At 43.3% G+C, this 14396-nt stretch overlaps 1 protein-coding gene across 2 annotated transcripts in view; it reads right to left on the bottom strand.

The window, feature by feature from the left end:
- GPR107 (G protein-coupled receptor 107) overlaps window positions 1–9153 on the bottom strand; it is a 36074-nt gene extending 26921 nt beyond the window's left edge. Inside the window, exons 1-5 of one of the 2 annotated variants that reach the window (XM_075112512.1) lie at window positions 8992–9153; window positions 3487–3612; window positions 2607–2657; window positions 2278–2366; window positions 1430–1596 (exon numbers count right to left, since the gene is read on the bottom strand). In XM_075112512.1, coding sequence (XP_074968613.1) covers window positions 1430–1596; window positions 2278–2366; window positions 2607–2657; window positions 3487–3612; window positions 8992–9102 — 544 coding nt within the window. In that variant the 5' untranslated portion in view covers window positions 9103–9153. The remainder of the gene's footprint in view (window positions 1–1429; window positions 1597–2277; window positions 2367–2606; window positions 2658–3486; window positions 3613–8991) is intronic. The other variant, XM_075112511.1, reaches the window with a different exon arrangement.
- Between the last annotated feature and the right edge of the window lie 5243 nt (window positions 9154–14396).

Raw genomic sequence — 14396 nt, 5'->3', positions numbered from 1 at the left:
CTTGTTTCATGCAGTCAACAGCTATGACTTCCATTGTTATGACCAAGTACTGTTGATTTCAGACTAATCTTAATCTGAACATTAATACATCGCCTGACAAACATATGGAAGTCTTAATTAGCCCTGTAGAAGGAAAGAGTTCTCAGCTCTCTGCTAAGCAAGGCCCCAGTAAAAACACAAACCAAACGCAGAGATGACCTGCCAAGTCAGTATCTGTTCTGAACTTCAGAAACTTAAATTGACAGGAGACTTCAATAGAGAAGCATGTCAAATTCAGTTTCACTACACTCCTGTAAGAAGCTTTTCAAACACAAGGTCATCCCATTCTACCAGGGAGCAGAAGTTCAAGACTTAAGCCTTGCTTTCAGCTCCCACACCTTAGCGCGCTGTCAATACGCATGCTACACTTTTTAATGCAAGGAAAAGGAAAACTAGACTAGCTAGCTCTATCTGACTAGCTGTCAGATCAATTATCTTCAGCGCCATCCAGCTTTAGTTCTTGACTTGTCAGAACATCTGTGCAAAATTTTCAGTGATATCAAAGCTTGTGAACATGACAGGCCAAGACAGATTCAGACTACCTCAGATCAGTCTCATCTGAAGTCTAAACTCTTCCAGGAAGGGATAACATGAACTGCCTAGAGCTAATCTCAGAGCTGAGATTATAAAACAGTTTCATCTGCTGGTCTGGGAGCCAAAAATTTGTGCCTCCAAGAAAGGTTACTGGTATGGTTACTTCTCCATCCCCATAGCTTCTAAGTGACAGACTAGACTTCAACTCTTTAGATACATACAAACGTTGGCTGGAAAGAACCTGTGGAGGTATTTAATCCAACTTCTGACTCAAAGCATGTCCAGTGTCAATACTATATCACATTGGTCCTGGCTTTGGTTAGTCAAGTGTTTAAAAGAAAGGACAGAGGTTCTACAATTTCCACAAATGATCTGCTACAATGCTGGAATACCTACCTAGGCAAGTCTTAGTTTCCCTCCTAACACCCTATCTGAGACACTCAAGACTTAATAAGGAGGAACAGCCACAGGTTGCATTGTGTGCCACTGCTAAAATTAGCTTGGTATGCTTGTCCTTCTAACCTTCCTTCAACTAGTTGTTGGTGGCTACCAAATTCCCCCCAGCCTTCTTTTTGCCAGACAAAAGGCAACAAGTACCTCAACCCCTCCTCACAGGTACTGTAGATCTCCAACAGGCACATTAAGTCTCTGCTGGATCAACGGAACTGGCTAACACAGACCACTGAGCAGGAAAGACTCCAGCCCAAAAGATAGCTCTACACACAAGTCTACACAAGACAGTGCATCAAGTTCTATCCCAAGGGGACCCCAGAACATGACCACAACACACCGCTGGATGCACATCAACGAGGAACCAGCAGTGAAGGCACACATAGGCCAGGTTTACCAGGCTTACCTTTGCTGTCTGTATTTTCACTGGTCTTTGCAGGATTTTTACCAGAATCACTGCTCTGTTCGGAAGTTTTTGGCGGTTTGGTACTTATGGCAGTAACGTTTTCCTCAGACACAAACGAAATTTTAGGTAACAAAGAAGAAGCTTCTGCAGAGAACCGTACTTTCACACTAAACAAACAAAGAGTTTTTATACAAAATGAAAGCAAATGGAAATTCGTAAAAAGGTTATCTGTCATAGTCTACATACACCCAGTAAAGGAAATCAACTTGTCTTGACTTGGTTTTTGTTTACCATAGAACAGGCAGGCACCAGATCAAGACTTACAGCAGCCTGGCATTGAACTGATCACTGTGGGAGAAGTCACGCTACACATTTATATCAAATACAAGAACAGCTAAAGTGTATTCAGTTTTGGTAACCAGAGTCTCATGAGAAACTATGTTTCCATACTAACAGTTACATTTGTTCTTGCAAAAGAAAGCAATGCAGCCTTGAAGTACTTCCATAAAATAGATAATTCAAGACAAACAATAAAATGGCATATTCTGTGCAAGAGCTGCAAAAGTCACCCAAGACTTGAACTTCATGCCTTCAGCACAGTTAAGGTATGATTCTTTTGCCTTATAGCCCCTTATCCCTCCAACATACAGCAAGAATTCTTGGACCATTTTATACTGCAGATTTTTCTCTTTCACTCTCACCTCCCCTCAACTCTCACACAACCCTTTAAAAAAAAATAAACTACACATGCACAGCAGCTTTCCAAGCCCTTAAAGAAGTTTTGCAAGTGTTATATTAGCTTCAACTAGAGAAGTAACTTCAAAGCGTAGTGTAGACTGTTTACTCACACTTCAGTTTTTAAGTCCAGAAGTAAGATTACAACAGACACATCTTGCTCAGGTTTCTTTTTCAAGATACAGTAATCCACTTCTTCATCCTGGTCATATAAGGAAAACATCTCTGAAGTGCCCTCCTGTTTATAAGAAACAGGATGCGTTCCCCCCCCAGGTAGAAGTTGCCATGCTTAGTCCAGCAAGCTGTAAAACTGAATTCTCCTTACCAATCTGCCCATGTCTAAATCTCCCCCCCCTTATTTTTTTTTTTCTTCCAACCATTCCTGGAGTACAGTAGGCTATGAGATATCCCCATCTTAGAAAAATTCACATTTCTTACTTACCAGGTAAGTGGAGAACCCATCATTCCTTGTTCGATCCAAACTGAACCCCACCTATGAGACAATTGAGAGAAGACTCTATCAAATCAGAACAGCTTGGGTTTCTCTAGTATCAGAAGCCAAACCACCACTGAAAGAGTCTAAGATACTGCTCTCTAAATAAACTAACCTACATTTAAGGCAGAATCCAGATATTTTTCTCATTACCTAATTAGAGAGAGAAAAATTATTCAAAACTAATAAACTTGCAGCTTCATCCATACCCACCAAGAACAAAATATATACTGATTCAAACCCAAACTGATCTAGAGTAACTGCTGCTCCTCAACATTTTAACTTATTTCAGTATTTTTCCAGATATTTTTGCTTGAGGAAAACATTTAATACTTTTATTACTAAAGAGGTCAAACTGTGCAGAAGAGTAAGAGCACAGATCTGTTTTCTACCCTGGTATTTTATTTTCTCTATTAAAATCACTAATATAATGTGCCATATAATATGTAATGTTAGAGTTCTCTAAAAGTAAGAGTCACTGTTCTGGAAACCTACTGATACAATGATTACAAGATGCACTGCAGTGCAACAGGACAGCAATGTGAAAATCCCACATCAGACGACTGCTTGGGAAACTATGTTCACTGTGGGTTATAGATGTGCGCATCGAGTTCAGTAGAGGATACGATTAAGTTTATCCTTAAAGCAGAATGCATTGTCCTCAAGGATAAATCTCACACTTCACACCTCCTCATAAACAGCTCACAATGGGGAGCAAAGCCAATGGCACCACCATCTAGGACCAGACACCTCAAACAAGTTAAGGCATCCAGTGCAAGGGAAACTTCACTAAAAGCTTAATACAGTCACTGGACTCAAAGTAACTTACTGATAAGCTACTCTTGTCATCCAAGCCCACAGGCGGCTTCAGTGAAAGGTTGCTGACATGGACTTTCATGAAACCTTCCTTGAAGAAGCCAAAGGTATTCAGGTGTACTTTCTGCCTCACATCATCCTGTAAGAAAGGAAAGGAAGTTTACAAGTCATGCACACAGTCATCTGCAGCAGCAGTCAGAGAGAAAGCAGAGTGACAGAGACTGACATTTACTTAAGTGTTCATGCAAAGCACCTCTCTGATCATACCAAGAGCACATTTCTTTAGGATGCCTTCAGACATAACCAATTATTTCACTGGAATCAATCAGCTCTTCCAATAACCTGAACAGCAAGAACTTTAAATAAACATGTCTTTGCTAATTACCTGGCTATACTACTGAGAAATCTATAAGAAGAAAGTCTGGAAGAAATTAAATATCTGGTATCACTTAGTAAACAAAATATTGCTACAAAAAAAAGACTATAAACAAATCAAGACAACTAGTGTTTGAACACTAGCTACTGTCATTGCAACAGACTGTAGAGGAGTTACTTGCCTACCTTACCCAAGAGCTGGATTTTGGCCAAATGTTTAACAAGTATCACAGCGTATTGTCATCCCATCAGATCTTCTACGTTAGGTAGGGTCGATGTTTGGGCAGTCAGGCACCTAACACACTGTAAGATTATGTGTATGGCATAGATGAGAAAATTTCTTATGTAGTCCCATTCCTCCACATGATTTCTAGCAAGACCTTGTGTCTTTTAAGTAGGATAAATCCTAAAACTGGATGTGTGTCTTCAAACAGAATTACTTGGGCTTGTTTCCCTAACAGGACAATTCCAATTCCCTCACCTGCTCCCAGTCTTAGCTGCAGAATAATTTACTTCCTCTCAGTCTGGCAAGGAAACAGTAGAGATTGGCCCCTTTCCATGCCTTGCTCAGCTGATAAAGGTTCATGTAGAGTGAGCTTTTCTTTTTTTAAATAAGGAGGACAAGAAGGACATCAGATGAAGATTAGTAAACATTGCACACAGTTGCCACACCAGATGAGGAAGGGTCATATCCCTGTTACTTCTCATTCATAAATCAGTAAGCAGGTATGCAGTTGGACCCTCAAGCCTACTGGATCATTAATTGGAAGAAAAGCAGAAACAGAGCAACAAAAATTAAAAAGCAAGTTTAAAATGTGATTTAAAGCACTTTTACAAGTTGTCACTAAAAATAAAAATTGTTTCTTCCTCCTATTTCTTCTACGAAAAGATAATCAGATTGCAATAGGACAAGAGGAGATGGCTTCAGCTGCATCGGGGAGGTTTAGATTGGATATTAGGAACAACATCTTCACTGAAAGAGCGGTCAGGCACTGGCACAGGCTGCTCAGAGAGGTGGGGGAGTCACCGTCCCTGGGGGTGTTCAAAAAACGTGTAGACATGGCACTTGGGGACATGGTGTAGGAGGCCTGGGGTATTGGGTTGGGGGTTGGACTTCATGATCTTAGAGGTCTTTTCCAACCTTGAGTATTCTGCATAGAATCATTCACAGAGACAAGTCAGCTGCTAAAGGTAAACAAACCATTCTGGACAAGATACTGTAAGACTGAGTTAAGAATTGTAGGAGCACAGTAAGCTCTCTCTCTTCCTTTACTGCCCGTATTAGTTTTGACATCTCTGCATAAAACATTCCTGACGCATAAATACCACTCCCTGTAATAGCAGAGCACTAACCCTGACACAGCTAACCTGTAATCTACCTGTAATAAGATAGTACTAATAGAATCAAGTTAACCTGGCAAATAACCAGATGGTTCCCTTAACGCTCAGAAGACAAAAAAACGTTAGTGACACATGGCGCACAGCAGATGCTTTGTTCAACAGAGTATTATGCTGCACTGTCTTTGGGTTCTAGGTCATTTAATGTGCTTGAAACAAGAGCCCGTCTGGTTCCTTCAGCACTACTTGCAATATAATTTCCCCATCAGAATAGAAGATTAATACTAGCTCTTTACATAGCACATAATACGTATTCAACCACATCCAGACAGCTAAGCATTTGTCTGGGTGATAAATTAAAGAGGAATATGAGGGGGGATACAGTGTCATCCAGCCACAAGGTATTTCACACCTTGTAAACATGACCAGAGACAGCTGCTTAATTCAGAGTACTTACAAAAGCTATTCAGTTCAATTTATTTACTCTGCTAGTTTACTAATATGCTCCCAACCAACAAAAGATAATTAATATACAACATGCACACTTTTCTCCCTGGTTTTATCTCAGCTTAGAGTTTACAGATTTAGTTCACAAATCCTTGAGCTTTACATGATCCCACACACACTGTTGCCAGTTGCCACCAAGCAACGGCATGCCCTCCGAGAGCACCTACTGCTCCACATATCAACAGCTTAAAGATACTGGCTTACTAATAATTATCTCACCTCTCTCCGGAGGTTTAATAGGTTGGAAGAATCTGGCTTTTATTCATAATCACTCAACTGCTGACCTGAGAAATATTCAACTGAAAGTTTACAACTAAGGTGTGAACACATACAAGCAAATACTTAAGCATCCGAGCTGTTAGCACAGACATTATTTTAATTATTTTAATTTACATAGGATGCATTTAACAGTCAAGTCTGCCCCTTTGAAATGATCTGGGACTTATCATTAACAGGTTACAATCAAACCTATACAGTAAGTTGTCAGCTTATTTCCATAAAAATCTTCCCCACCTCATCCAGTCGTCAAGGATAAAAATTTATCCTACAACATTTGAATAAGATTACAGGAAAGTGGTACTCAAGACCCTGTAGCCCAGAACGGTCAGAAAAATATCCTTTAACGTTTTACCCAAAATCTAATTGGGATCACGCTGTCAGTGTGGTGAGAGTTTCATCAGAGAGTGCTTACCCTTACACAGAAGGGATTTTATTTTTTGTGTGAGGCTAACAGCAAGACTTACAATTTATGTAAGACTAAATGAATTCTTGTGAGAGGTATTTTTAACTTGACCAATTGAAGCCCAAGACCTACCAACACTAAAAGGCCACAAGTATTTACAAACAACCACTGAAAAATAATACCTTTCAAATAATAATTTAACATGAAACTGGAGTCTTGAAAATATCATAAGTTAGGAGAGGTTTGTTTCCCTTTTGGAAGCCAGTTAATTGCAAAGATAACTCACTTCAGTCAGAAACTAACACCACAACTGCTACACAGCATTGTCAGTTGGATGGTTCCTCTTGATAAATCGCTAGTAACTGGTATGTTCAGCTATTCACTAGCATTAAACTTAAATTTTTCATTCTCTGAATTGGCCATTGAATTACACAAAACATAAGGCTTCAATACTATAGAATTCAACTGCTACGACAAAAAAAAAAAAATCTTCTTTTAGGTCAAGAGAAACATTCCAACCACCAGCTACTTCTGGAAACCTCTGAAAATGGTTTCTAGTCTTCTATAACTTCAATTTTTGTAGGGTTTGTTGTTTTTTAAACATATCTCATTAAACTAATTAGTTGATAGCAATTGCTACTGACGAAGAGTCTCCTTTGAAGAGGTTAGTCTAATAGAGAAATTGTGCGTTTGAATCTTGCTAACTCAGAAGAAATCCATCGTTTTGTATGTTTTTTTTAAAGAAGAAAAGTTATTTTCAGAACGACAAACCACTCAGACTGTGGCTTGCTTTTCTGACAACATAAAAAAGCTTCACTTTATTACACTAATTACAAAGATACAAGAATGAGGCTATTCTAACTTAAGAAATAACAGCTTGTTTGAGGGAACCTAATATCAAACATTCACACAAAGCTGCAGCCTTTAGCTTGGCACAGTGCCAAAGCACACTTACTAATGACAAGCATACTAGAAGGGAAATTTCACTGTGAAAGGGTACGGTTGTTGGAGCCTGATGTTTACATAAATGCTGTAAAGCCATGGGTGAAGTAGAAGGGGAGAGACTGTGCGCTAACAATTAGGCTCTTGTTTATACAGGAGGTGGATAAAGGCATTAATGCACTTCCACTTTCCACAGTGCTTGCTAGGTCAGTATTGCAACTCACACAACATACCTACAAAACTAAAACCAAAACCTTACAGCACTTTGATCACAAAAATCAGCAAACATGGTTTAGTAATTGATCCAGGTGGTTGGGAGACACCCTAATAGGAACTAGAAGCTGTAATGTTTGCTGTTGAGAATGTTTGCTTGAGGCCAGTTTGAAAGCTTTCTATGTAACAGAAGTGTCAACCCTGGGGAAATTCTTCCAGCTCTCAATTGTTGGTCACAAATCCCTCCAAACAACAATGTAAGCACCACAAACTTCCTCATTTATTGCTTCAGAGAAAAATTTACTTTTCCTGAAGCAGAACATTGCTCATGTGGTTGCACGTTAGACAACTACGTAGTCTGGAGAATTCCCTATTAATAAGTCATGGATGTCCCCCCGACAAAAAAGCTCCCAAAAGCTGAAGGGGAGTTCCTGCAAAGCTTTGGCACTCTCCCAAACTGCTACAAAGACACAGTAACACCGGTCCTAGTCATATACCCCTTTATTACCTTCTTTCAACATTTCTATTGCCAAAAAATTGCATGTGGCGGACAACAGGAACAAAGTTAACAACCTCATCCTGAAGATTTACAGAGCACTTCACAAACTACACAGAAGCCCTTAAAAAGCATCACCCCAAATGCACAGCTCCACTATCACATAGCTGTGCTGTTTGTTGTTTAACTTTTAATTTAAAACACAACAGGCAGCAGCACTCTGGAGCTGCAGACCTTCACCACAAACTGCACCACTTCCCACCAAACATCCTGAATGCCTGGGTTTTACTCAGATATAGACACAGGACACCACAACACACTTTTAAAGCGCAAGCAGAACTTTATTAAACCAAAATAGAGAGCTGTCAGCATCAACACCACCGTCTGCCTCTACTGATCCCTTGATTAGTGCAAAGAAACTACATCTGGAAGGCCAATAAGGCAGCCACACAGGCTGCCAGAGTCAGCGATCAGCAATCAGGACACAAAGACTACGGAAGAGCACAGACTAAAAACAAAACCAACCCCAAACTCCCTTCAGAAACCTCCCCGCACCCCACGTTCAACCCTCTCTCATCACACACGGTTTTCCGCCTCGCTTTTAACAGGACGTTAAACATTTACACCTTCAAACCACTGCAGTTCTGAGGCCTCTTCGCACACTTTCCCCATGACTAAGAAACAAACGGCCAAAAAGGCAAAGGGGACGTTAGGGGGTTAGAGAGAGGAGCGGAATAACGGGTAATGCAGCACACAGCGGGGTCCGGGCAGGCTGAGAGCCCAGGAAGAGAGAGAGGTGCCGGCGGAGGCAGCGGGAAGAAGCTGGAGGAGAGGAAGAGGGGAGGAGAGGAGGGCCCCGGCCCGCGGGAAGCGGGCAAGGCCAGGTCGGCCCCGCCGGCGACCCGGAGTAAGCCCAGCACGGCCGGAGGCCGAGCCTGCAGGGACCGGGGCAGCGCAGACCTTACTTTGAGGGTGAGGTGATGGACGCGGGCGCCGGCCGAACCGGCCCCGAGCAGCACCAGCCCCAGCACAACCGCGGCCCGCAACGGCGCAGCCCCAGCGCCGCGGGCCGCCATGTTTATTCCAGCATCAGCATCCTCTTCCCGAGCCACTTCCGGGGTCAAGGGGCGGCGGGGGCACGTGACCGGGGCGGGGCTGTCCCTCAGCCCTGTGCTGCCACCGGCGGGTGTCCGTGGCCTGTCAGTCACCGGCGTTTGTCCCCTCTCACCGGGGTTCTGTGCCTTCCCAGCCCTTTTCTCTCCCTCTAGGGCCCTCCTGGGCTGCCCCCGCCCGGAGGCTGCCTCCCGCCGCGCCCCGGGCCTCTCAGTGAGGGCCGTGGCGGTGGCCAGGGCACTGTTGTTAACTCAGACATATATATATTCTTCTTGGATGACATGGAAATAGTGCAGGAGTTATTAGTAGCCAACACTAGGAGTTATTAGTGGCTAACGTTAGGAGTTATTAGTAGCTAGCCCCGCATTGCAGCCAGTCGAGGGAGGGGATTGTCCAGCTCTGCTTTGTGCTGGTGCAGCCTCACATCAAGCACTGTGCAGTTTTGGGTGCCACAGTACGTTAAGGTACCGGAGAGTGCCCAGAGGAGGGCCACAGAGTTGGGGAAGGGTTTGGAGGAGAAACCGTATCAGGAGCAGCTAAAGCCCCTTGGTTTGTTCAGCCTGGAGAAGAGGATGAGGGCAGCCCTCATGGCACTCTGCAGCTTCCTTACGAGGGGAGGAGGAGGGGCAGGGCTGGTCTCTCCTCTCTGGTGCCTAACACCAGGCCCCGAGGGAATGGCAGGGAGATGTGCCAGGGGAGGGTTAGGCTGGGCATTAGGAAAAGGTTCTTCAGCCAGAGGATGGAGGAGCCCTGGAACAGGCTCCCCAGGGAGGCAGTCACAGCACCAAGCCTGGTGCTATTCAAGAAGCACTTGGACAACAGCCTCAGAGACATGGTGTGAATTTTGGGGTTGTCCTGAGCAGGGACAGGAGTTGGACTTGATGGTCCTTCTGGGTCCCTTCCAGCTCAGGACTTTCTATGGTTCTACAATTCTAAGAAAGGATCACAGTAGAAACTGACACCTAAAAATTTTAGCAAGGTAGTAAATAATGCTTAGGCCAGATAAGAGGGTATTAGCAATGCGTGCCTCACTAAGGAGTACTTCCTCAAAAGAATAGAAATCAGTAACATTTCAAGGACAGATGGTGGAAACATCCTGCTACAAAGAAGGTTGTGAAGATAAGGGAAGGCCACCAATCAGTCAGCAGTGGTAAAAGGGAACATCTGGCCCAAAAAGGTGCTGTAATTCCATCCGGGGAGATCGCAACAACCGACAACCGACTCAATTGAGGGACAAAAGGACTACCCGCACACACTACTGAGCATGGGCAGTGAATTAAAATCACACTATAGCTTTAAAATTAAGCAGAAAAGATACAGACCAGTGGAAGAAGGGGATGCTCAGTCAGGTCAATAGTTATGTATTAGACAGGCATGGTGTGTTAGCTGTCACGTATAAATGTCCAAATGAACTCCAGTAGGTGCGCTTGATTTTTTGAAATATTCCACCTTGCGCCCTGCACAGGATAAAACATTTTCTCCTCTCTAAACATACTTTGTGTGTTTTGGGAGTTATTTTAAATTACCAGTAACGCTGTGGCAGCTCCCTCCCTGCCACTGGCCCTTGCTGCTCTCACAAGGGGGCACAAAGGGAAGCCCTGAGCCTTCCCAAGAACACCCTGCGTGGAGGTGGCTCAGCCAGGCCCTGGTCTGGGGTGAGGCGCTGCAGGGCTGCTCTGCCCCCCGGGCAAAGGCTGGAGCTCTCCCCACCTTAGCCCTCAGCCAGGCAGTTCACAGGGAGGTCTGGTGTTGTCACTTCCAGCTCAGCTGTAGATCACCCAGCAAGTTTCAGCTTCTTCATGGGAGCTGTGGTGAGAGCAGATGCCTGAGCATCAGGTAGTCCAAACAGCTGAAAAACAGCCTTTCTGTTTAAAGCTGGGTTTGGAGTGTTAATTGTACATAGCACAACAAAATATGTAACAAAACAAAGGGCTTTCAGCTTCCTTTCTGGAATAATTCAATAGCAGCTATTGAATTATTTGAAACTGGTAGCTGTAGTCCCATTTAAAAATGAAATGACAAGCAGATTGGGCCCGACTTCATCGACTTTGTCGCTCAAACTGAGAGCAACACAAGAAGCAAAGTAAACATGAATTGCGGCAATTAAAATGGCTTTTAGGCTAACATGCTGCTAAAAAAAAAACAAAACCGAAAGACTACACGATGTGTCTTCCTTACAGGGAGCCATCAAATAAATAAATACAATTCTTCAGTGTGGAGTCCTGTGCTGTCAGCTCTTGGAACTCAAACATTCTGCTCTTCCCTTTCAGTGTATGGAGTAACAGCTGTGCAAGGTTTTTTCATCTCGAGCCAGATAGAGAACTGCATTGGACCAGGAAAGTAGCAAAATGCAAGCAAGGGAGAATAGGCAGAGAAAAATCGATAGTCTTGACCTTTATATTAGCAAGATTATGTAGAATGCCACCTCTGTACAGCGGTGATTCAGATGTTACTGTACGTTACCTGTTACCTCTCAGAGTTTAATTTCCTCTTTTTTCTTTTGTACTAAGAGTATAAACTAAACACAGGAATCTCGCCATCAGCCAAAGAAACTTGGACTGGAAGCACGCAAAAACCCCAATCATGTTTCTCTACTAGGATCCTCTCTCTGGGCAGTAACTTGTCCATGCCGCTAGATGTCCTGTCAGCATCGGGCCTTGTAGCACAGGTAGCTCCACCCGACAGATTGTAAGAAGCCTACCTAACTACAAACATCAGAAACATCAGATAATTAATTCATTCTGAAAAGATAACTCAGGTCCAGATATTTTCGTGGAATTAATATTTTTAATGTTGTAACTATTACAATTCATGTGCATGGACCACCAGGGTAACCCAGAGACTTTTGACTCTGGAGAAATAGCTGCTTGCAATCACAGCTGCAGCGCAGACTCATGCCTTGCTCCACTCCAAGCCAAGGCAGCGTGCTTTGGCTACTTCAGTGGTCAAATAGCATGAGGTTTTCCCCTGTAATTCTAGGGACTGGCTCAGCTGAAGAGCCCCTCTTAGCCTGAAGAGGCTTCCTAATAGCAATCAGGGATTTCTATGCCACAGACTAGAAAATGTCTGAAGATCTTTAATTTTTTTTACGTGTCACAGTTCATGATTAGGATATTTTAATAATTGTAAGCTCCCCACTTACCTAGAATAAATTATCTCAAAATTAGAATTTATAACATGTTTAGTTTGGCTATGCCTCTTTCTAAGAATTTGAATGTTAAAAGATGTCTGTGCTTAAATTTACACCCCTATCAATACGCAAGCTGTCTGCAATGAATATGCTACAACAGCAACTCTCATCATTACATTGATATGTTTTACTGTAGCTTCCAGACAAGATTTGCCTTCCTCTAAATGTGCTGCTCCTAGCAAATACAGTTATTCTCAGCTGTGGTTAACCATATTTAGCCTTTACCCCCTCATCATATTTTCACATGTACCCAAATATCTAACTAGAACCCTTCACAGATTATTTTTTTTTAAAGCATATAATGGGCAACTATTGAGATTGGGTGGAAGGGATCAGCAATGTCAGGAGGATCTTGGCACAGGGACAGACTACAGGTACGCCTCAGTACAGAGTGAAACAGTGTTGGTTTGTTAGCCGAGGTATAGGCACACCATGGAGTAGCAAAGGCTGGACATGGAGTTGGGAGATGGACATAACACATGCAGGACAGGACAACACAGCTGGCAGGGCAGGAGCCTCACCATGCAGGGCCCAGCCCCACAGTCCCCAGCAAGGCAAGCAGGGTAGGCCCAGGGATGGCAGCTGGGAGCGGCCGAGAGTCCCTGTCATCAGTCAAGGTCATAACACCAGACAAGGGCAAGGCTGAGCTGAGAAGCCAATCCACATGTCGGGTGATGGCACCAAGGCCAGACACAATCTAGTGACAGCTAGACAGGCTCACAGGGATGAGGCAGATCTGAGATCAGCCAGATACAGACCAGGCTCTACAGCAACAAGGCCTATAGCCAGGCCCAGCCAGAGCTCTGACTGAGCTAGACACCCCTACAACATCCCTCAACAAGTAAGCCCTCAGGCCAAAGCTTAAACAGAGCTCCTGAGTCCTTGGGAGTGGGTGGAGGCCACAGGTGAGACTGGTCAGGGCCATTAAGGTTTATCAGGTCTTAATTAGGCCCCTCTGGGCCTTGATAGGGCATTTAAAGAGAACCAAGGTCCCCTGCTGTGTGTTTGAATGATCTGTGTAGTGTTATAACAGCAGAAAGGAAACAGCTGTGATGGTGATGGCCTTAGGGAAAGGTGTGTCCTCTTCCTTTCCTGGTGCTGTTTCGGTCCCAGTGTATGAGAGGTTACAAGCAACATCCACGTTCCTTGCCTTGGATGTGGGTGATCTGGGTAGAATTATAAAACTAAAAGGGAAGCAGCTGCAAGGGTGATAACTCTGGGGGGGAAAGGTGGGTCCTTTTCCTCTTATATCCTGAAAGCTAGAAATGCTTGTCAGTGATCTGAAAGTTGTGATTTTTCTTGCTTTGCATGAGTAAACAAAAACAGAGAAAAAGGGTTTAGATTGAACTGTAAGTTTAGGGATTTATCTCCTTTAAATACCTTCTGAATCATTTAGCAGCTCATCTGGCTGTTTTCAAGTGGGATTGGGGTTTCCTAAACAATCGATCTTCTATAAAGGACATTGCTTCTACTTGGGCTTAGGATCTACTTCTGGGAGTGTTCTGAATCGTAACAACAGGAGAGGTAAACAGAATTTACAGGAATAGGCCAGTATCTAGATAACAGATCTGCATGGTCTTGTTCTCAGTGCGGCTGAAGGAAAACTCCCACCAGCTTCTGTGCTGCTCAGATTTGGACTGTGCAAATTAAGTAATGAAGTGAGAAATAATTGAACTATTCTTTTGAGACTAAGACCTACTGAGCTTTCCAGCATCCTACTTGAGCATAAAGGGGTTTAATGCTCACACCATCGTTAATTACATTAGTAATTAGGGACCAACTGAGCTGCAGGCTCTGCTGTTTGGTCACTGTACAACTCAAAGCAATACCGTAAGTGGCAGTCCCTGTCTTGGAGAGTTCAGGGTAAATGATAAAGACAGAGATAGGAAAAAGTCTCCTCCCCAAAATATCCAGAATTCCTTTTATTTAGTGTTTGTCTCGAACCTCTGTCCACACAAATTTTCATAACTATTCCTAGTTGTGGCATGGTTGACTCTAATGTACCATCGTAATACAAAACTTGTATTTCTGGCCTTTATCTTTCTGTAACTGGTTAAACATTTTATC

Source organism: Phalacrocorax aristotelis, chromosome 17 (assembly GCF_949628215.1).
Source record: "Phalacrocorax aristotelis chromosome 17, bGulAri2.1, whole genome shotgun sequence".
Lineage (NCBI taxonomy): Eukaryota > Metazoa > Chordata > Aves > Suliformes > Phalacrocoracidae > Phalacrocorax > Phalacrocorax aristotelis.
The sequence above is the reverse complement of the archived record's forward strand: the minus strand, read 5'-3'. Positions and strand labels throughout refer to the sequence as shown.